Source organism: Aotus nancymaae, unplaced genomic scaffold (genome assembly GCF_030222135.1).
Source record: "Aotus nancymaae isolate 86718 unplaced genomic scaffold, 86718_ANA_hifiasm-v0.15.2.pri h1tg000067l, whole genome shotgun sequence".
Taxonomy (NCBI): domain Eukaryota; kingdom Metazoa; phylum Chordata; class Mammalia; order Primates; family Aotidae; genus Aotus; species Aotus nancymaae.
This window is the reverse complement of record NW_026988482.1, coordinates 20,448,345-20,468,311: the sequence shown is the minus strand read 5'-3', so window position 1 is coordinate 20,468,311 and position 19,967 is coordinate 20,448,345. Positions and strand designations below refer to the sequence as shown.

The 19,967-nt window shown below is 46.7% G+C and overlaps 1 protein-coding gene across 3 annotated transcripts in view; it reads right to left on the bottom strand.

The window, feature by feature from the left end:
• Nucleotides 1-477: 477 nt before the first annotated feature.
• Nucleotides 478-19,967, bottom strand: part of LARS2 (leucyl-tRNA synthetase 2, mitochondrial) — a 163,303-nt gene continuing 143,813 nt past the window's right edge. For all 3 annotated transcript variants that reach the window (XM_012470768.2, XM_012470769.2, XM_012470770.3), the window contains 2 exons: nt 9,434-9,561; nt 478-3,668 (listed from right to left, as the gene is read on the bottom strand). In XM_012470768.2, coding sequence (XP_012326191.2) covers nt 3,489-3,668; nt 9,434-9,561 — 308 coding nt within the window. In that variant the 3' untranslated portion in view covers nt 478-3,488. The remainder of the gene's footprint in view (nt 3,669-9,433; nt 9,562-19,967) is intronic.

Below are 19,967 nucleotides of genomic sequence, written 5' to 3'. Positions count from 1 at the left end.
AGCAAGTGGGCAGGAGAGTTCCACTGGGGGAATGCTGCCTTCTGTTCTTCTGTGCTAAGGCTGAGATACAAGAAAGGGAGCTCCCCACACCTACCTAGACTGAGCAACTGTGCAAGCAGTAACTTTGCGGGGGCTGCTTTTTTTCTTTGGATTCCACTTCATACAAGGAAAGGAGCACATCTTCCTAGCTAGGATACATCCTCATAGATAGCTAGATATCCTGCCTGGGAGAAGAAAAGAAAAATCAAGGGAAACAGGTTCTTAGCTGATTCATTTAGAGCTTCACAAAATTGTACATTTTGGTGTTTTACCCCATGAAGTATTATTGAAATACTTCATGGCCAATAAAAATGAGAAAATGCAAGAAAGTAGACAGAAGGAAAAAATAACTTGGCGTCTCAGCCAATGGTATGCAAGCAAATTTCCTGCTCTCAATTTTCTTTGTAAGCATTGAAAAAAAAATTGGACAGGACTGCATTGTGTATGTATCTTCCTTTATTTATGAGAAAATTTCCAGGCTACACGTTTTTTAAAAACCATCTGTTACTGGCTGCCTTGCCTTCTTCCATTGACTGGATGTACCCTGCTTTTCTTAGCCAATCCCCTGGAGGTGTGTATTTAGGCTGGGATGAAACAGCCTGTGCTGTTCCCAGCTCACTCATTGTTTTAGGGTCTGAGAGATCAATTTTCTTTGGCAGACAGCTGGCTCCTACTGTGGTAGCATATGCCATGGGGCACCGTTTTCCCCGCGCACAAACTCTGTTCTCTTATTGCCCCAATAGAAATATTTTTCACCCTGATATTTGCCCATGAGTCTACATCTTCCGCTTGCTGGACTTTCCTCCAGCTGTCTGGAACTAACTGCATGCTGTTGGTCTCTCACTCACCACTGCCCCTGTAGAGAGGACACCACTGCTGGGATCTCCCAGGCTTACAGGCCTTCCAGGAGGGAAGCCCCAGCCATACTCTGCTCAAAATGCCAGTGGTTTGGGGAGCCATCTCACCTGCCTGTTGTCCATCAAACAACATGGGCAACACAGGATAGGGGAGGGGACCAGTAGACGTGGTGAGGTGGAGGCCAGAAGATGTGGGCTTGGATCCCGACTCTCCTACTTATTTGCTGTGAAAACTGAGCCAATTACTGAACCTCAGAGCCTGGTTTTCTTCATTTATGAGAGAATAACTCCTTCCCTCTAGAGTTTTTGTGGGAATTAAGTAAGATAATAATCCAAGTGAACCTGCTGAGTTCAGTTTCTGACCTCATCAAGACAGTCAGTAAATGGCTGAGATTATTCCCCACCTCCCCACTTCTAGGGGTTCGTGTTTTCTGTCCAGTTGTTCCCCTAACCATACTGTCTCTTAGGAAGTACAGATGAGCTCTTGTTTGCAAAAGCTTTATCCTCTTGGAGCAATTTCTCCAGAGCCATGCTGGTCAGTCTAGCAGCTGGTCAGTCTAGCAGCCTTGAGGCTTTACTGGCCCATTGCTCTGGTCAGATCATGTACAAAAAAAGGGCTTCCTTCCCTCATCTTGTTCAAGACCACTCAGCTTACCCTAGGAAAGAACAAGATAATCAAGTAAAAACACTCACTCCTCCCTCCTCTTACCAGGTATCTTCATGGGCATATATTTAATCCATATTCGCTGCCATGTGCAAGACTGAGTGCATTCAACTCAGCTCCAGGAACATCTAAAATACTGCTCTAGACTTCTGGCCCCTGTCTTCCCTTTCGGTCCTACTCTTGGTCCTGGACCAAACTCATCCCTGCTAGGCTGAAGATCAGTGAGAGGAAGAACTAGATAGAAATCATCATGGTTCAAGTGCATCAATGTATCCAGTGGTTCTCAAATTGTGCTGCCCATTAGTATCACCTGTGGAGTTTTAAAGATTCCTGATGCTCAAGCTATACCCTGGACCAATTAAATGGGAGTATCTGGGCTGAGGACCAGAGAACATTATGTCTGAGAATCAGTGACTTAGTTGCTGTTGCTAGTGTGCTTATATCCGTGTTGTCTATCCTGGACTGTAAGTTATGGAGCAAGAAGAACCACATGCGTCCCACTTCACAGCATTCCATGCGGAGTCAGACACACAGCCAATGCTCTGATGATGATGGAGTACCTCAATCTGTTCATCGTTAACTCTGAAGTTGGAATATGGTGGCTATTCCAAGATCACACATCCTGCAGTCATAGATGACAAACATTTTATTACACTAAAAAAGTCATCCGTTAACTGCTGAACTGTAGGGGGACCACATCTGAGGCTACTTCAGAAAAACGGCATCAGATAACAAATATAGATTTCTGGCATTACAAAATGGCTAGATTCTCCCCCACCTTCCCTCATTAAATATTAATCAGTGGCTTAGGCCAGTTCTAGTGGGAACACTTAATTGCTGACTTCACATAAAACCAGGATTAGCCTAATGTGCCCACGACGAGTCCATCCCTGACCATCTTCCCAACCAGCCAGACTGCTGTGGCTTGGACACCGGAGGCAACACCCGGGGGCCTTAGTTCCACTCTGCTGTGGTGAGCTTGCTCTTCCTAATGATTGGCTCTGGGGTCACATCGACAATGGTGGCATTGCCATCTGGGGCCCCACATGGGCCCTCTGGGGCCTGCTACATCCCTACTCGGCTGCAGTGGGCTCTGAGGTTGGGGACAGGCAGCCTGGAGCCTGGTTCCACTTCACTACACAGCAAATTGTACACCCAAGGGAGTGGCCGTGGTGCTGCTCGTCATTCACGGAAGTGGTGCTTTGCCCGGGAGCCTGTGTGTCAGAACTGCAGCAGGCCTGAGGGGCACATCCAGCTGGGACTCAGGAGGACAGGCCTGCATGACAGAGCTGGGGACCGGTGGGGACACAGGCAGAGGAACCAGCATTGCCTGCCTTTTGATTCAAAGCAACTTCAGAAGATCCCTGTGTCCATTTCCACATATTGGTTATTTGGACGTGACCTAAAAGGCTTCCTCATCCAGCCTGAAGGCAAAGAGACCATTGACCACCATCTGGAGGCTCAGTTAGCAGTTCCAAGTGGCTGCCACACTGCACCTGAGCTCTGCAGTTCCTCAGGCTGGCCGCCTGTTCCCGAGGAGCGCCTAAGGCAGAGCCACTTCCCAGATCCGGAGGCTCCCTGGCTGCTCTGGGGCACCGTGCTCCTTCCTGCTCCCATCCAGCAGTGTCTCTGATGGCTTCCCGTGGGATCGGACGGCCTCCTCCACCCGTAGTGTGGGTGGGGGAGAGGGCAGGCTGTCCGATGTCCTCCTCAGTCGCTCATGTTTCTCCTTTGCCCAGCTCACCCTTGCCCCAGCACCCGGCCACGCTCCAGAGTCACGCTATTGACTGAAGTAGGCCACAGAACCGAGTAAACAGTTAAGACATTGGTCTTTTTCCTTCCCCTCGGCCAGCAGACATCACCCCTTCATCCCAGGGCTGGAAGGAGATTCCTCAGAGGCCCTTGTGGTGGCTGCAGCCTCCCGGCTGTCAATCTTGCACCAGGAAGTTGATGAGGGCAGTTCTAGGGGAGAGGAAGGACTTCTTGATGCTTCGCCCTTGCAAAAGCCTGACACCCAGCTCGCTTTGGAGAACATATTCGTGGACTTTGTCCTGGTCCTGGGCAACTTGATGGGGCACAGGAATTTTGCCACAAGCTTTATTGTTGATCTGAGAAGGAGAAAGGCCAAGACAAACAATGAGGAACATCCTCAAGTGGAGGCAGCACAATACCAGGACCTCCTGCCTGCAAAGGGCGTGGCTGCATGTGTTCAGGAAAAGGGAACAGAGGTGGAGAAAGGAGGAAGTCAGCACCCTCCTTCCCAAAAGGGTAAAATGCAACCAGCTGGATAGGATTAATGCCTAGACCTGCGGAAAGACAGAGACACTCAGACTGCATGTGAGTGCCTATACGTGGAGTGAGGACCGCCTTGCATTTTCTGAGCACTGCTCCCATACACAGCTGTGGTAGAGATTATGTCAAAAATCCTCAGCATGAGATGGCTTGGGCCATTTCCAGGCAGAAAGGGATTATTCTGTCATTGGGGCTCGAGTCTAAGTTTGGATCCAGGTTAGAGCGAGCTGTCCCCTCAGATTTCACCTCGGTCTCAAGTGGACCAAACAGTTGACAGTTTCACGGGGGACCCGGTCAACTTGTCTTTCTGATGACTGGCTCCAGAAGGGGGCACTAGAGAGCGACGGCTTAGAAATTGGTTCCACATAGGCCAGACACGGTGGCTCACGCCTGTAATCCCAGCACTTTGGGAGGCTAAGGCGGGTGGATCATGAGGTCAAGAGGTCGAGACCATCCTGACCAACATAGTGAAACCCCGTCTCTACTAAAAATACAAAAATTAGCTGGGCGTGGTGGCGCACGCCTGTAGTCCCAGCTACTCTGGCAGCTGAGGCAGGAGAATCACTTGAACCTGGGTGGTGGAGGTTGCAGTGAGCCAAGATTGTGCCACTGCACTCTAGCCTGGCGACAGAATGAGATTGTCTCTCAAAAAAAAAAAAAAGAAAGAAATTGGATACACATCTTGTCACAATAACCACTCTTTCTTGCTTAACATGGGTCAGTACAGTTCCAGACACAGGTGGGTATACACGGAATATTGATTCAATGAGGGAAGGTGACCACGTGGCTCAGTTTCTAAACAGTCATGCTTCCAAATCTTCAATCCCATTGCTCCGAAACCTACACGCACATTTCTTTTACTAACTCTAGTTTTTCACTTGGAAAATATAGTCACGGTCTTAGGAAAAGTTACTAGGAATAATTTCTCAAGTTTCAACCAAAGCACATGATCTAATGTGCCCTAATCACCCACTTCACTTTTTCAGATTTTTGCAGTATTTGGTGGCATTTTCATCGTCTGCATTAGCCTAGGTCACTAGGGAGAGGACAAATAAAACACTGAGTCCTGACATGTTCTGAAATATTGTTTGGAAAGCATGAGGCTCCATGCTGCAGCGTTTTAAAGCGTTCTGAAGCTGGGGAACTAGGTGTGTGGTGTGAAGGACTGTGGGCCTCTGCCTTGGTGTTTCTGAGTCATTAGAAGCTGCCTTCTTTCAAGGCTACATGCTCAGTTGGACTGAGATCCTCGAAGAGACCTCCCACCTGTCACCCAAGAGCCATGCCCCTTGTGAAGTCCCGGGGTCCCCAACAGTGAATTTTCAGGACATGCACTTGTTAGTGAATCATGTCTCTCCTCCTGTGGAAGAGCAGTCCAGGGTAACATCTCTGGGCCACCACCTGCAGAGGGGGTGCTGGCGACGGGGAGCATGTGCTCTTATGTGGGCTGACTCAGGTTTGACTCTCAGGCCTGGTCTTATAAGCTATGGGATCTTGAGCTTAGTTTTTTGTTTTTTTTTCCCCCCCTTAAGGACAGAATTCTCCAGATTCTGGAGTGAAGGGGGTGAAAGAACCTGCATAAAGGGACCAGGTCACTCAGCCACATTCCCCCTGCCTTTGTGAAGAGTGCTGGCCATGACAGAAGGAGCCAGCTGTGGGATGTCCTCTTTGACGCACGGCATCAGCACAATTACCCGTTTCCAAACCCAGCGAGCTTCCTGTGCTTGCCTGGAGCCTGGTGGGCTGTTCCTAAGTCATCACTGGTGACAGCCTTTCCAAGGAGCTGAGTCATTCCTGTCCACAGCTGGGGCTTTGGGGGCAGGGCATGTGATCTCTGGATGTGGCCACGGTGCTCTGAGTCTTTCCCATGCTGCCTCAGGCACCCTCACATGGTTCTGGCTCCCTGGGCCTTCCCTGAGTTGCCTTACCAAGGCCGTCCCATCAGGGCGAGTGGATGTCGATCATGTTCCCCCTGTCTCCGGCATAAAGTGCCAAGGAGATGGGCAGAGAAGTCAGGTTGAGACTCAACACTGAGCCTGGGCTTCAAGGGCCCAAAGGGGAACAAGGGCACTGACATCACTTCAAACAGAGGCTGCCATGCTGTGGGGCTCTTGCGCCTCCATCTTTGGAGAGGGCCGAAGCATGACTCTCCTGGACTTTTCTGACAGCTGCGGACAGGGCCTGGGCCACATGTGCTCCTCCCACTCTAATCCATCACCTGTCCCCATCATGAGGGTAGCCTCGCATCGGCTAATAACAGTACGATCTTCCATGTGCTGAGCTCTCACTCTGTGCCAAGCACTGAACTATGGAATTCTCTTCCATGAACCTGTGAGTCGATGTATGAATATCACATCCCATTTTGCAGATAGGGAAGCTGAGGCACATGAAGTGAAGCCACTTGTCCACCTAGGCTCCACCCAGGCAGTGGTAGAGACGGGATGACCTGACACAGCTGCTCTCTCTCCTGCTCACATCCCCTGGCAGTCCCCTGTCCTCGGAGGGGTGGAATCTGGCCTCCGGGGCAGGGGCACTCCCCACCTTTAGCCTTGTCTCTAGCGCTGCCCCATGCCGTCCCCTCCATCCCCTCCCTGGCTCAGCCGGGGTCTCTGTGGGCCTGCCCATGTTTGCTCCTGGTATTGTGGCACCCTTCTCTCCACTGGGGAGAGGCTGCTCCTCTTTCAAAGCCAAAGCCCCCTCCCCTTTTCCTTATGATGCATTTTCTAATTCTCCAACTGCCAGAAGCGGCGACGCTGATGCTAGCAGCAGTCACCATTCCCAGAACAGATCTGGACTAGCTGTGTGACCTTCAGTGAGTTATTCAGCCCCATCCTGCCACCATTTTCTTGCCCATAAGACAGGGTTAGTCACACATCTGCCTGTCTGTGAAATGGGGATAACAACCAGCCTGCCTCACCGGGCGGCTGTGCTCAGTAAACGAGCTCGCACCTGGGAAGCTCCAGGGCAGAACCTGGCCCTGGGTGGGCGCTCACTCTGTGCTAAGAGGCTTTTGTCATTAGGGCATCCAGAAGCAGGCTAAGCACTTCCTGGCATTATCCCACCTAATTCTCTCAAAAGCCGGATAAGGCAGGCACTGTGCCTGCCTCCATTTTATAACTCAGGAAACTGAGGCTTAGAGATGTTAAATATTTTGTAAAACTGTGACTTATACCCAGGACAGCCCGACTTCCAAGTCCTTACATAAACTGTGTGACAGCTCATGTGCCCCCAGACCTTCGTTCCAAGGTGATAAGGCGGTAGCTCTTGTCTCTATGTCCCTGGTGTGGGCAGAGCCCAGCATGTCATAGGCACAAACAACATGGGCACAGTTGAACTGAATGACACTGAACTGTGCTCGCAGCTTGTTTCTGGCCAGGGCACAAATGAGGTCACATGGAGTGGGAACCCAGATCTTCACAGAAGCCCTTGCTGCTGGCACGGTGCCAGTGCAGCCTGGGTTCTCAAGCTGGGTGCACTTGCGGGGAGTCTTACACATGCTTCTAATTTTAGGTTTGTATTTCAAAGGTTATCTGAAATTATTTTACCAATGATCGAAACTCTATTTCTTTTCTGCAGTGGTAATTTAAAATAGAAAGATATTTTCATAGAATGAAACCCTCCATTTTTCTCAAGTTAGCTTTTCTCAACTGGGCGTGGACAAGTTCTCAGGGATGCATGAGATATTTATTTCTCATAAACATTACTCAAGTTAAAGAAATTTCTGGGCTGGGACTGGGTGCAGTGGCTCCTGCCTGTGATCCCAGCACTTTGGGAGGCTGAGGCGGGGGGATCATTTGAAGTCAGGAGTTTGAGACTAGCCTGGCCAACGTGGTGAAACTCTGTCTCTACTAAAAATATAGTAAGTAGCTGGGCGTGGTGGCACATGCATGTAATCCCAGCTACTTGGGAGGCTGAGGTTGCAGTAAGCTGAGATTGTGCACTCCAGCCTGGGCGACAGAATGAGTGAGACTCTGCCTAAAACAAAAAGGCTCAAGACCAGCCCAGGCAACAGAGTGAGACCTTGTCTCTATTAAAAAATAATAATAATAAAGAAAGAAAGAAAAGAGAAGAAATTTCTTCTATGCCACAAGGATATTTTTGGTTTTGAAGAATTTTGGAAGAAGCCTGCCAGGGCAGCCTCACCATCTCTCCCGTTGGGGTGGGTGGCAGTACCGGGGAGGTGGTGCGGCGACAGAGGGGCTGTGAAGGAGCCTGGTCTCCTGGGCAAAGTATCGTCTTTCCAAACCTCAACCTTCCTGCTGGGTCTGGGGTCTGCCCAGGTGCAGAGGGGCCAGAGCCCGGCTGGCCCAACCTCTGTGGGGCTATGTCACTTTTCACAATTTGCAATCATTTTATTTATTTTCCTCTTCCCTTTTAATTTTATTAATTTTATTTATTTTTTGAGATGGAGTCTTGCTCTGTCGCCCAGACTAGAGTGCAGTGGCGTGATCCTAGCTCACTGCAACCTCCGCCTCCTGGGTTCAAGTGATTCTCCTGCCTCAGCCCCCCAAGTAGCTGGGATTACAGGCGTCTGCCACCATGCCCAGCTAATTTTTGTATTTTTAGTAGACACGGAGTTTCACCATGTTGGCCAGGCTGGTCTCCAACTCCTGACCTCAGGTGATCCGCCCACCTCGGCCTCCCAAAGTGCTGGGACTACAGGCTTGAGCCACTGCACCCGGCCTCCTCTTTCCTTTTTATTCTTCCTATCTCTCCTACTACGCTTTAAGCTCCATGAGGATAGGGACCCTGTTTGTCCTGTCTTGATTTTGTATCTCCAGAGCACTATGCCTGATGTAGAGTCAGACTTGATAAGCATTTGTGAATAAATGAATAAACCTGGGCAAGGTGGACCAACTTCACTAAGCCTGAGTCCTCGTTTGAAAAAATGAGAATGGCAATGCTCACTTTATAGGGTGATAACGGTGATGTTCTAATTTTGCATGTGGATTACCTGGCCCCATGTGTGGTTCAAAGTCCACTCCCTGCCCTCTTTTTTTCTTCAGACACATCAGCATATCTAAGAGACATTCACCATAAATGTGTCTCATTTAACAAATTAAACAAATGTAGAAAAATTACATGCAAGATAAACTATAAGGGGGTCACTTGCTCTTATAACAGGTTTAAACAATAAACTCCTCTTATGTATTTAAAAACACCAAATTTACAACAACGTATTTGTGGAGCCTTTCTGAAATATGCTTTATGGAATGAGGTATTACTGCATAGCCACCCACCCCACTGTCACCCTTCTCCAGCCCTCAAAAGCCCCCAAGAGCACCTGAGTGAAACTGAGAGACTGAAGCACAGTCCTCAGTTGGAGCAGGCCAGGTTTATTACTCCCCCTTTCCAGGAGTTTCATGCTCATATGCATCTGGTGTGTGGAGACCTACAAAACTGAGGATACCGGCAAAGGAAAGACAGGCCTCTGTGCCCTGCTCCTGGTTGCAAGGTCTGGCTGAGGGCTGAGCTGAGTGAGCTAGAAAGGCCTGCTAATATACCTCTCAAGACCACCACAGTGTTTAGGGGCCGCCAGCAGGGCAGGGACTGCCCAGCTCTGGGGTTGAGGGGAGATACTTACCAGAACTGCCATCTGCACAACCTCAGGCTGCTGCAGGAACTCTGGGTCCACGGCAGGCCACGCCTGACACAGCACACTGGTGTCCCAGGTGTAGCGGGCACAGAGCTTCCTCGGCACCAGTGCCAGGCCTGCAATGCCAAGTCACAGAAGGGTGGGGTCACTCTGAGCACAGGGAGGATTATGAGAGCAGGACAAAAGCTTCTGCCCCAACACAGCCTGGCTTGGAGCTGTCTGAGGAGCCGATGGGAAGCCACACCACGGCTTTTCACAGCCTGCCAGGTGCTCACCACTTTGGCCCAGTTTATAATCCCAGGTTGTTTTTTTGCAAGTGGCACCTACAGCTGTAAAGATGGATGATATGCTGTTCTAAAGTGTGCGTTTGGAAAAACAAGGCTGCTGATTTGAACGAGTCATCTCTCTGACGTTCTGCTGGTGAAGGAATGCCTTTGTGCTACCCTGATAGCTGATTCCAAAGTATTGAGCTGCATTCGGTATCTATCTTGCCCATGCATTCTATGGTCTAAGAAGGCCTCCCAACCTGTCCTTTTACTCACAATTACTGGAGCCAGGATGCAGTGAATGGCAGGACACTCCTTACTATGTGCAGAGGAATCCTAACCTTCCTGCAAACTTCCTCTTGGGGATGGAGCCCTCTGATTACTGGAATGGAAAGAGCTTTCCTTTGCTCAGAGTGGGCCAAACATGAGGAAACAGTGAGGAACGAAATGTTTCCTAGAGCGTTTCATGCTGCAGCCCCCAGGCAGAGGGTGCACTCACAGGGTAGCAGAGGGCCAGCTGTCCAAGTGCAGCTGCGGTGGCCCGTGCTCCAGGACTTTAACTAGGGTGCATCCTAGCAGGAGAGCTTTGACTTAAAAGCCTCTGTTGTAATCTCAGCACTTTGGGAGGCTAAAATGGGAGAATTACTTGAGGCCAGGAGTTTGAGACCAGCCTGGGGAACATAGCAAGAGCCCATCTCTTAAAAAAAAGTTAGCATGGTGGCTCATGCCTATAATCCAGGTACTTGGGAGGATGAGGCAAGAGGACTACTTGAGCCCAGGAGTTTGAGGCTGCAGTGAGCGCCCCCACTGTAGTCCAATGGGGGCAACAGAGCAAGACCCTGTCTCTTAGATAGATAGATAGATAGATGCAAGCCTCTGATGATTTCATGAGTACAAGAGTTGCCCCTAAAGGTACAGGGAATACACGCCACAGAACAATAGATCCCTGGGAAGGAGTGGGCAAGTGAATATGGCCAGCATGCCCATTCTGGAGCAGTGCCCTGGCAGCTGCAGTCCTCACCTGGGAATAGCTTTTCCACTGGCGGTGGAGGTGGAACTGGCCCTTCTACAGCTCTCCTGTGTTATAAGCTTTGAGATTAGGGCAATGCATTAGAGGGATAGGCCCATGGCTCAGGGTATGGGCTGAAGCTGAGTCTATAATAGAGGGAGTCAATTCCACTAACATCAGCCCCAGTAACACTGGGTTGTGAATGACAACTTTTGTTTTATCTTCCTTGATGACAAATGTAGTGTACACGCTCCTTGCAGAAAATTTTGAAAGGCCCAAAATGTAAAGATAAAAGTCATGTTCACCCAGATGCATTTTATTTTATGTTTTTGAGATGGAGTTTCGCTCTTGTTGCCCAAGGCTGGAGTACAGTCGTGTGACCTCGGCTCACTACAACCTCCACCTCCCTGGTTCAGGCGATTCTCCTGCCTCAGTCTTCTGAGTAGCTGGCATTACAAGCACCCACCATCAAGCCTGGCTAACTTTTTTGTATTTTTAGTAGAGATGGGGTTTCATAATGTTGGCCAGACTGGTCTGGAACTCCTGACCTCAGGTGACCCACCTGCCTTGGCCTCCCAAAGTGCTGAGATTACAGGTGTGAGTCAGCATGCCCAGCCCCAGATAGCATTTTTAACTTATTTTAAAAGACAGTAATTTAATGTATTTAATAACTATTTGTATATATAAACCAACTCTACAAAACACCACCAGCACAAGATCATGCTGTAAATACAATTTTGTGTGTTCTTTTTCCCCATGTTTTAAAATAATATTTCATGGCAAAGAATGATATACAATTATATACATAATATGACCCTAGCTTAATAAAAATTTTATAGCAACAGATTGGTTGGAAGGAAATAGCAGTAACATCGGTTGGAAGAAAATAGTAATAACATTGGTAGTAAATACATCAAAGAAGTATGGGTGATTTCTCTTTCTTTCTTTTTCTGAGACAGAGTCTCAGTCTGTCATCTGGGCTGGAGAGCAGTGGTGAGATCTTGGCTCACTGCGAACTCTGCCTCCCGGGTTCAAGTGATTCTCGTGCCTCAACCTCCCGAGTAGCTGGGACTACAGGCGTGAGCCACCACACCTGGCTAATTTTTGCATTTTTAGTAGAGACGGGGTTTCACCATGTTGGCCAGGCTGGTCCCAAACTCCTGACCTCAGGTGATCCACCCGCCTAAGCCTCCCAAAGTGCTGGGATTACAGGCATAAGATACTGCGCCTGGCCTTCTCTTTCTCTTTTCAAACCTATGTCATAGATTTTCTACAAAGGATATTTTATTACTTTTTTAATTTGAAAAAATATTTTAAAATACTACTTTTTTATTCAGTGAGATCAGTTTAAGATTTTTCTTTGGCCGGGCACAGTGGCTCACGCCTGTAATTCCAGCACTTTGGGAGGCCGAGGCGGGTGGATTACCTGAGCTCAGGAGTTGAAGACCAGCCTGGTCAACATGGTGAAACCTCATCTCTACTAAATATACAAAAATTAGCCAGGCGTGGTGGCAGGTACCTGTAGTCCCAGCTACTCAGGAGGCTGAGGCAGGAGAATCGCTTGAACCCAGGACGGGGAGGTTGCAGTGAGCTGAGATTGCGCCATTGCCCTCCAGTCTAGGTGACAGAGCAAAAGTCCATCTCAAAAAAAAAAAAAAAAAAAAAGATTTTTCTTTTAGTTTCTTTTCATGATTTCATTTTCTTCTCCATTTAACTTTCAAACCTATAGGTAATTTATTTTGTGTTTACCATGAAGAAACATTACTAAAAAAAAATAACATGGTCAACTTTCTAAACCCAATTTGTTGAATCCCTTCCCTGTTGGTTTGTGAGTTTTCTTTCAAGATATATTATACCAGGAAGTGTTACAAAAACCATTCACTTCTGAGCTACTCAAAGTGTCTGTTTGCCATGAGGTAAAGAACATGGGCCAGAATGTAAATCAACACATCGTCGCTTTCATTGAGAGGGAAAAAATATGGTAGCCTAACTCAACCGTGTCTTCAGTGACACAGCTGACTTAGGAACTAGCACAAGTTCCTTATCTTGTCGTGGACTGGAGCAGAGGGTTCCACTGACTGCCCGTCAGTCCATTCTGCTCTGTGGACCTGTCCTGGTTCTTGTGCCAGTGCCATAGCTTTATTTGTTGCAGCTTTCCATTTTCACCAGCTGGCACTCTTGCTGTAACCCTGTGTTGCTAGTCAGCCTGAGGGAAGTGAAGGCTCCTCAGGAGCTGAGGATCATGTGGTACCAAATACAGATTCCTGCTGCCCAGCTGGCTCCTGTGGCCCGGGGCTTTTGAGCTTACTAATGAATCTATTTTGTGTCTAACAGATGTGTCTTTTGGCAGAAGGAGAAAGGAGATTCCTGCTTGTTCCTCAGATGGAATCCTATTAAAACTCACATCTGAATACGAGACGGAGGTCACAGAAGAGGGATCATCACTTCTTTATTCTAGTGGGCTGGCCCTGTGGGGCTTGTCTTGTGATCCAGCTGTAGCGGGAAGATTTCCAAAACCTCCGTATGGCAGTTGTACAGGATGCCTGGGAGATGAAAGGACCTTGGACACAAATGTTCTGGGCAGAAGCCGCTACAAATTCCACTTTTAAAAAAACGAGGAAGCCCAGCCTTCCTGGAGCAGTCAGGATGCTTATTTATAGCGGACTGGGCCCCTGCCAGCATTTCCATATAGATGGGAGTAGGGCCATCCTGTTCAGCAGCGAGGAACAGAAACTCAGGACCCTGGCTTTTATGTAGTGTTTTTGCCTCCCTGCTCATTTTAGGGAAGTTAAAATACCTAACACTTGTATGGAAAATACAATGATTCCTTTACATGGCAATGCCAAGGGGACAGGTCAGGTGGAGAGCTGGCCTTCGGGATACACATGGAGAAAGTCTAAACACAGGCTGGAAAGTGGCAAGGCCCTGGCACACAAGGCCACCTGACAAGGCCGGCTGGAGCCCACAGCCCACCCCCTTCCTTCCCCTCCTTTGGGAGAGCTGCTGTTGCAGATTTTCCCTCGGAATAAGCAAAACAAGCCTCTCTCCTACTGAGAGGTGGCGAGGTCGCTATGTTGCCACAGCACCCCAGAGTGATCATGGCTTCTGTGGATGGCAGTCCTCTCCTGGTGGCCATCTTCAGGCCTGCCTCCACCTCATCTCCTCACCCCTGCACTCAAAGACACACCAGGAGGGAAGACTTGGGGACTCTGCGGCGCCTGACCCCACTACTGTGCCTTGTCCAGCCTTGGCAATTCCAAGGAAGTGAACAGGAAGTGAGGCCACTTTGCTTTATCCTTTACCCAGAGAAATAATTTCATTGACATTATTTTGAAATAGCGACATCTACACAGCACACACATTCATGTATAAAAACTATTAGAGCATCAATGGGTATCTTGTTCTCCCTTGTAATTATCACACATACTTCTACACAATTTTTATATTTTGAATTTTGTTGAAGTTAATGAGCACAGCATATAGAGAGCAAAACATAATAGCTACATTTCACAGCCACTTTTTATAAAAAGCTACAAGGAAAGTCATCCCAAATTGTCTTATGAAGCAAAACAGATCTGTAGACTGAGACCTCAAGAGGGAGAGTTCCTTCAGAAACCCTAAGGGAGATAAAGGTTCTCCTGGCTGTGCTCTCAAAATGAGGGTGCTGATGGAATCCTTGCAGATCACAGGTTAGACACCAGAGGCAAATATCAAGAAGGAAAAGTCACCCTAGAACTGAAAAATGGCCAGAGAAACAGCAATGCAAAGGAGATCTTACTACCATAATTTAAACAACTTGTATTTTGGAAAAGAGACTAAGCTCAAAGAGGTACACAAAGACAAAGACACACACACACACACACGCGCGCACACACACACACACAGACACACACGCACACAGACACAGACACACACACACAGACACACACACACAGACACACACGCACAGACACACGCAGCAAAAGAAGGACCATCACCCAAATGCCCATCGCAACATTCACTGGTTGGGACACCCTATATCTGTCAGAAAAGAATGTGATAGCGTTGATACAGAACTACTCTAAAGCATAGTAAGAGCAAAAATGTTTGTACCGGATGTTAACATCTGTATAAAGGTACACATACCACATCCATCCATCACATTCTTCAGTCAGATTAACATTGGTGACAGAGGTTCTCTGGGAAGCAACTGAGTGACAGCCTAGGACACACTCTCTTGAAATGTTGAATGTTTTACAAAACACATATAGACATGCTTTTCGATTTAAAAATTAGGTTTTGTTTTGCTTTAAGAAGCCCAGAGAGGCACACTGGAAGTTGGACAGATTTTCTGCAGTTGGTTGTAGGTACTTTTCTTCAGAAGTTGGGCATGTACAGAAGTGAGTTCACTCTCTGGGAGCAGTGCCTTGAGGGTAGACCAGCGAGGGCTCCAAGAGCTCCTACAGGCACACTCGATGTGCTCTGCCACACACAGGAGAAATGCTTGCCTCAGACACCAGTGAGATGAATGCTTGGATCTGGTTAGGTGCGTGTGTACGTGTGGTTGTTAAAACCTTCTTCAGGCCAGGTGTGGTGGCTCATACCTATAATCCCAGCACTTTGAGAGAATGAGGCAGAAGGATCGCTTAAGCCTGGGAGTTTGAGAATAGCTTAGGCCCCTGTCTCTACAAAAAATAAAAAATTAGCCAGATGTGATGGCGCACGCCTATGTCCCAGCTCCTCAGGAGGCTGAGGCGGGAGGATCACCTGAGCCTGAGAGGTCAAGGTTGCAGTGAGCTGTGATCATGCCACTGCACTCAGCCTGGGCAACAGAGTGAGACCCTGTCTCAAAAAATAAATAAAAATAAATAAATAAATAAAACCTTCAATTGGAAATAAATTCCTTCCTCCCTTCCTTCCTCTCTCATGGTCTGTACTATTTTCCAGAATTAGAATCTCAACACTTAAGACTTAGGAGTTCAGAAAGGAAATTTAAAAAATCCTTTATTCTGCAATAATTATAGATTTCACAGGAAGTTACAAAAAAATGTTCAGGAGGCCCTGTGTACCCTTCACCCAGCCTCCCCCAGTGGTCACATCTGGCATGACTACATCACAATATCAAAACAAGGAAGTTGACTAAATGCAATCCACAGAGCTTATTTGGATTCCATCAGTTTAATAACACGTGTGTGTGTGTGTGTGTGTGTGTGTGTGTGTAGCTTAGTGTAACCATGTGTGGCTTCATGTAACCACCACCAGTTAACATAATCAAGAGCCAGAAGAGTTCCATCACCACAAGGCTCCGTAGTGACACCCTTTTATGGCAACCACCCCAACCCCTAACCCCTGGCAACCATGAATATGTTCTCTATCTCTATAATTTTGTTATCTCAAGACTGTTATATAAATGAAATAATATGGTAGATTGCCTTTACAGATTAGCTCTTTCAATCAGCATATTCCCCTAAGATCCATCCAAGCTGTTGCCTGTTGGGTCATTTTTGAGGATGGTGAAATTATATCTCCAACATGAGAACCACCGAGGAGCTTGCTGTTTGGTGATTTTCTTTCTTTCTGAGACAGAGTCTCACTCTGTTGCCCATGCTGGAGTGCAGTGGCAGAATCTCAGCTCACTGCAACCTCTGCCTCCCAGGTTTAAGCGATTCTCCTGCCTCAGCCCCTCCTGAGTAGCTGGGATTATAGGCATGTGCCACCATACCAGGCAAATTTTTGTATGTTTAGTAGAGATGGGGTTTTACCATGTTGCCCAGGTTGGTCTCCTGACCTCAGGTAATCTGCCCATCTCGGCCTTCCAAAGTGCTGGGATGACAGGAGTAAGCCAGAGTGCCTGTTTGATGATTTTCTGCTTTTACTGTTCACCAACAAAGGAACCCTTGAGCCCTTTTTCTAGAAACAGTATCAATGGCTCCAAATACTCAAAATTTCCCTAGGCAAGCAGCTAACACCCTCATCTAGATGGGACAATATTATAGTAAACAAAAGATAACTTTGTAAATTCAGATGTGGAGTCTTTAGCTTCTCAGATCCGAAGCTTCAGGAAGGAAAAAAAGATTTCCTCATCCTGTTTGCAAACTGCCAAAACGCTAGGTCTATTTCTTATAAAAGGTCTCTGTTTACTCTTTAAGCAATTGATAGAGGACTGTTAGGCTCTAAGTACTCTGGGCGTCTCTAAAATGTTTCCTTTTTATCCAGGGCAATAATGGCCATTATGCCAAGAGGACTTCAAATCTTCCTTGGGAGATAGATCTCAATTCTGCTGCTCTTTGGGGAGAACTTCTCCGTTGAAAATCAGCCTCTCAGGGGAACTCTGGGAATGGTTATTTCTGAACATGCCACCTTGGTGGACCTATCCTCTTCAGCCATTCTGGAGTTATCTTTCTAAGATGCAGGAATAAAAGTAAAAGGTATATGAAAGGTACGTTTTTTAGAAAAAATGAAATATGCATAAAAACTGTTCCAGATCCTTGGGATAGGAATGAGCTGACAGTGTGAGAACACGATAATGGGGCCCTTCACAATACAGTGCTTCTGTTTGCAAAGGACTTTCAACATCCTGTTATATTAACCCTCCTCACACGCTGGGAGAGGCTGGGAGAGGCAGGAAGCGTCATGCCCCCATTCTTTCCTGGGAGCACCTTATACCCATGAGTAATGACCAGGGTGACATTCCTGGTGCATACTCCTCACTTGCCCGGGCTATGTCCCCAGCTGCTCATTCAGAAAAAATGATACACGATACACATCTCATGGGGGAGAGCAGGAGACATAGGTTTCCCATTGCTTCTTTGAATTAAAAAAAAAAAAAAATTAGTTGCTATAAATCTGTAAAGCTTCAGGGCGGACTGCCACTGAAATAAACACAATGCCAACTGCTCTCTCCCACTTTCCTACAAATGCCTAGAACACCGCCTGACACATAGTACATGCTCAATAAACGTTTATGGAATGACTGAATGAAACACTGTAGCAAAACCAAGATTCAACCTAGATCCACTCTTTATCATAAAACTGATCACAAAAGCCCCAGTGGGGTGATATGTAGAAAAATCACGGTGCAAAGTTTGAAATGGGCTAGTTTCTACCTCACTGTTTTAGTACATGTCCTGTTGGGATCTGGTCACAGAAATGAAGACAGGCTGACAGAGGCAACACCACAGTGTACGCTGTACCAGAAGACCTGCCGGGGAGAGGAAGGACCCTAAAGAGAGTGAGTCCTCTGCCCCCTGTATTCTAGACGCAGAGACCAGAGGGGCATGCGGGAGGGAGTTTCTGAAAATCCCATTTACATCAGTCCTTCCTGGGAGAAACGAAATGAAGGAGGCAGACAGATAACATGGGCCAAAGAAGGAAGATGAAAGGGAGAAATGAATATTCTAGGATGAGAGTGGGTGAGTTTACTACAAATTGGATTGGTATTGTGTTACAGCAAAGACTAGGAAAGAATAACAGCAGGTCACTTAAAAGACTTACCGTGACCACCAAAGGTAGATGGAAGAGCCATGTTTCCTGCTTAAGAAGATAATAAAAGGCTGTAAAATATGATATGTGATATGATATGATATGAGATGTGATATATGATATAATTTATGTTATGATATATAATTTGATATGTGATATAATACATATGATATGATATGGCTGCAGCCTGTCAGGGCCTAATGCCACCCTCCCTTAAGGACGTTCTGTCTCTTCAGCAAGGAACAAGTGAAGATCTTATCCTGAAGTCTGTTATAACACAGTAAAAAGTGGTGGCCGGGCGGATCACCTGAGGTCAGGAGTTTGAGACCAGCCTGGCCAACATGGTGAAACCTCATCTCTACAAAAATTAGCCAGGCATGGTGGCAGTGCCTGTAATCCCAACTACTCAGAAGGCTGAGGCACAAGAATCGCTTAAGCCCGGGAGGCGGAGGTTGTAGTGAGCCAAGATGGTGCCACAGAACTCCAGCCTGGGCAACAGAGTGTGACTCTGTTTAAAAAAAAAAAAAAAAAAAAAGACAGAGGAAATCATTCCCTCTGTGAAGTCAATGAAACCCTCTTTCACTAACCTGACAAGGCATATTGAGAAAAAGCTGGTCTTAGTAAAATAACTACAAAATTCTATATAAACCCCAGCAAATAGATTTTCTTCTAAATAGAATTTAACCATGCCATGGTCAATATGAATTTATCTGAAGATATCTCAATATTAGGCAATCAATTAACTGAGCATAAATCATATCAAAAGGGCAAAGGAGAAAATTAAAAGCAAATCATACATCACCACAACAACTGGACAATAGTAAAATATAACTCCCATTCCTAATATGAGTGCTGGTAAACAAAACAGAAGGCTGCTTCCTTATCATGACAGAGACTACCCATCCTAAACCAACAGCCAATGTCAAATTTAACTGGGAACTGTCTGTTCCATTTTTATCTGGAAATGAGACCTGACTGCCTGTAGCCAGCATTCTTTAACATTGCACAGGGTTTTCTAAGAAGTATAAGAGAAAATAATCAGACACCAGGGTATAACTATAGGAAGAAGAAAACATCCTTATTTGCCGATCGTAGAATCCTAGAAAATCCAAGAGGATTTTACCTGTTAAAGTAAGAGAGATCAGTAGGGAATCAGAATAGAAAATAAATTTACAAAAAATGATATGCCATTGGAAGAAGTTCTGGAGATCTACTGTGTATACTGATGACTAGTTAATAGCAATGCATTGTTTAGTTGAAAATTGCTAAGAGAGTAGATTTTAAACATTCCCATTACAAAAACTGGTACGTGAGGTGATGGATATGCTAATTACCTTGGTTTAATCATTCCACAATGTGTACATATATCAAAACATCACATTGTACACCATAAATATATACAATATTTATTTCTCCATTACATCTTTTTGAAAGGATAGTAAGCTGGGTGCAGCGGCTCATGCCTGTAATCCCAGCACTTTGGGAGGCCAAAGAGGGAGGATTGCTTGAGCCCAGGAGCCCAGGACCAGACTGGGCAACACAGTGAGACCCTGTCTCTTTAAAAAAAAAAAAAAAAAAATTAGCCGGGTGTGGTGGCAGCTACAGTCCCAGCTACTTGGGAGGCTGAGGCAGGAGGTTTGCTTGAGCCCAGGAGGTCAAGGCTGCAATAAGCCCAGATTGTGTCACTTCACTCCAGCCTGGGCAACACAGTGAGACCCTGTCTCAAAAAATAAAAATAAATTAAAAAAATTAAAAGATAAAAAAACCAATTATACTAAGAAAATCA